At 44.1% G+C, this 3,033-nt stretch overlaps 3 protein-coding genes across 3 annotated transcripts in view; 2 read left to right on the top strand and 1 right to left on the bottom strand.

Annotated features, from left to right (window-relative positions):
- The window catches only part of LOC104728972 (exocyst complex component EXO70B1-like), a 3,505-nt gene extending 3,410 nt beyond the window's left edge, over positions 1 to 95 (top strand). Inside the window, exon 2 of the mRNA XM_010447876.2 lies at positions 83 to 95. Within this exon, the coding sequence (XP_010446178.1) occupies positions 83 to 95 (13 nt within the window). The remainder of the gene's footprint in view (positions 1 to 82) is intronic.
- Positions 1 to 2,254, top strand: part of LOC104726413 (exocyst complex component EXO70B1) — a 5,594-nt gene extending 3,340 nt beyond the window's left edge. Inside the window, exon 2 of the mRNA XM_010445278.2 lies at positions 1 to 2,254. Within this exon, the coding sequence (XP_010443580.1) occupies positions 145 to 2,022 (1,878 nt within the window). The 5' untranslated portion in view covers positions 1 to 144 and the 3' untranslated portion in view covers positions 2,023 to 2,254.
- The window catches only part of LOC104726412 (40S ribosomal protein S4-3-like), a 6,043-nt gene continuing 5,496 nt past the window's right edge, over positions 2,487 to 3,033 (bottom strand). Inside the window, exon 5 of the mRNA XM_010445277.2 lies at positions 2,487 to 3,033. Within this exon, the coding sequence (XP_010443579.1) occupies positions 2,682 to 3,033 (352 nt within the window). The 3' untranslated portion in view covers positions 2,487 to 2,681.

The raw sequence follows: 3,033 nt of genomic DNA, 5'->3' as shown, positions 1-3,033 counted from the left end.
TTCTTCCTTGCTTGGAACTTTCTTCGTCTTCGATTCCTTGCTTTCCCCGCCGATCTCGCTTTGTGTGACCTTTTTTATTTAGTAGTGACTCTTAGAGATTTCAGAAGAAAAAAAAAGCTCAACACCACACTGGTTCACAAAATCATGGCGGAGAATGGTGAAGAGAAGTTACTTGCTGTAGCCCGTCACATAGCCAAAACACTTGGCCATAACGAATCCATGGCCGATGATATCTTACAGATCTTCTCCAACTTCGACGGCAGGTTTTCCCGCGAAAAGCTCGCCGAAGGTCAAGCTGGAGAAGATGGATCCGGAGTCGCTGTACTCGAACGAGCTCTCAATTCCATAGACGTTCAGATCTCTCGCTTCGTTGCCGCGGATCAACCTATCTGGGCTGATCCTTCCGATTCAGCTGCTTTTCTCGACACGATCGATGAGTTAGTTGCTATCATCAGAGAGTGGAGTCCCATGGCTTCTGAGAAACCAATCGGCGTCTGTCTAGCACGCGCCGACGATATGATGCAGCAAGCTATGTTCCGCATCGAAGAAGAGTTCAGGTCGCTTATGGAGCGAGGAGCTGAGTCTTTCGGACTTAATCCTCAGGGAGACGCTGGTGCGACGATGAACCATCGTTTCGACTCTGAGGAAGAAGATGACGACGACAGAGATTTCCACAACGGTGACGATGTCCAGATCCCAGTGGCGCAGCCACTCACTGACTACGATCTTATCATCGATGCTCTCCCCTCGGCGACTATCAACGATCTTCACGAGATGGCTAAGCGTATGCTTGGCGCTGGTTTTGGTAAGTCGTGCTCTCATGTTTACAGTGCTTGTAGGAGAGAGTTTTTAGAAGAAAGCATGTCGAGGTTAGGTTTACAGAAGCTGAGTATTGAAGAAGTTCATAAGATGCCTTGGCAGGAGCTTGAGGATGAGATTGATAGGTGGATCAAAGCTGCTAACGTCGCTCTTCGGATCCTTTTTCCTAGTGAACGTAGACTCTGTGACCGTGTCTTCTTTGGTTTCTCCTCTGCTGCTGATCTCTCGTTTATGGAGGTATGTCGTGGCTCTACCATTCAGCTTCTGAATTTCGCGGATGCTATTGCTATAGGAAGCAGATCACCTGAGAGATTGTTTAAAGTGCTTGACGTATTCGAGACGATGAGGGATTTGATGCCTGAGTTCGAGTCTGTGTTCTCGGATCAGTTTTGCTCAGTTCTTAGAAATGAAGCAGTAACCATTTGGAAAAGATTGGGAGAGTCGATTAGAGGTATATTTATGGAGCTTGAGAATCTGATCAGGCGAGACCCGGCTAAAGCTGCTGTTCCTGGCGGTGGTCTTCATCCGATCACTCGTTACGTGATGAATTACCTACGTGCAGCCTGCAGGTCCAGGCAAACTTTAGAGCTAGTGTTTGAGGAGAGCAATGGTGTCCCTTCTAAAGATTCAACTCTGTTGACTGTACAGATGTCTTGGATCATGGAGCTTCTAGAGAGTAACTTGGAAGTGAAATCCAAAGTGTACAAAGATCCAGCCTTGTGTTATGTGTTTCTGATGAACAATGGGAGATACATTGTTCAGAAGGTGAAAGATGGAGACCTAGGATTGCTCTTAGGAGATGATTGGATTCGGAAACACAACGCTAAAGTGAGACAATACCATATGAATTATCAGAGAAGCTCATGGAATAAGATGTTGGGGTTGTTGAAGGTGGACAATACAGCGTCAGGTATGAACGGTTTGGGGAAGACTATGAAGGAGAAGCTGAAGCAGTTCAATATTCAGTTTGATGAGATATGTAAAGTGCATTCGACGTGGGTAGTGTTTGATGAGCAGCTGAGAGAAGAGCTAAAAATCTCACTGGACAGGCTTTTGGTACCGGCATATGGGAACTTCATCGGAAGGTTCCAGAACCTTGGAGACATAGGGAAAAACGCAGACAGGTACATCAAGTACGGAGTTGAGGACATAGAGGCGCGTATCAACGAGCTGTTCAAAGGCACAACCACGGGAAGAAAATGAAGGTAACAGACCCGAATAGCCACTTGTTCTTTGTAACGAACCACCTGCTGATTACCAATAGCGAAGTCTTGCAGAGGTGGATTTGTAACATGTATTTGTATCCTTTTAGACAGTTAGCTCAGCTCTGTTGTGTTTTGTAATGTTATATTGTATTCGAATCACGTTTTTTTGTCATTGTAAAAAAGAGAAAACAGTTGAAAAAGATGATATGGTCAGAGACTTCATTCATACTGCGATAACCCTGTATTTATCAACATGTAATGCTTTTCCTTCTATCAAATAAAGCAAGAAGCTCTAGAATGGAGGCTAGGAAACAACATGTTCTAAGGCCTTTTAATCTTGTTTTCTTTCAACCTTAAACCTCGACTATTTCTTTATTTTGCCAATTCTCCATAATTGTATAACTGATCACCAAAATACAATAACCAATATCATCAACCATGAAATCAAGAGCTGCAGCCATATCCAGACAAGTAGAAATGCAAGATAGTAGAAAACAGGAAAGGACACAACGACGATGTTTGAAGGTTTTTTTCAACCCTTGAAATAAATAATGTAACATAAGTTTCAAAACTGAGCAGAGAACCGAAAGAAACGAAGTGAGTCTAGGAAATATGAGACGTCTAAAGAAGCATAATAAGGAACTGGAAATCACAAAATTAAGCAGCCTGTTGACCAGCGAGCCTCTTCCTGGCCTCCTCAATGATAGTCAGCTTAATACCTTTACCCTTAGGAAGAGACACCCACGGCTTTGTTCCTTTGCCAAGGGTAAACACATTCCCCAACCTTGTTGCAAACTCATGTCCAGTTGAGTCTTGGATGTGGATTGTCTCAAAGCTTCCCTTATGCTTCTCACGGTTTTTAATGACACCAACACGCCCTCTGTTTCTACCTCCTGTAACCATCACAACATTACCAACATCGAATTTGATGAACTCCACAATCTTGTTGGCCTCAAGGTCGAGCTTGATGGTGTCATTGGGCTTGATGAGCGGGTCAGGGTAACGGATG

The sequence above is a fragment of the Camelina sativa genome, chromosome 11, assembly GCF_000633955.1.
Source record: "Camelina sativa cultivar DH55 chromosome 11, Cs, whole genome shotgun sequence".
In the NCBI taxonomy this organism is placed as follows: domain Eukaryota; kingdom Viridiplantae; phylum Streptophyta; class Magnoliopsida; order Brassicales; family Brassicaceae; genus Camelina; species Camelina sativa.
This window is presented reverse-complemented; position numbering and strand designations above follow the sequence as displayed.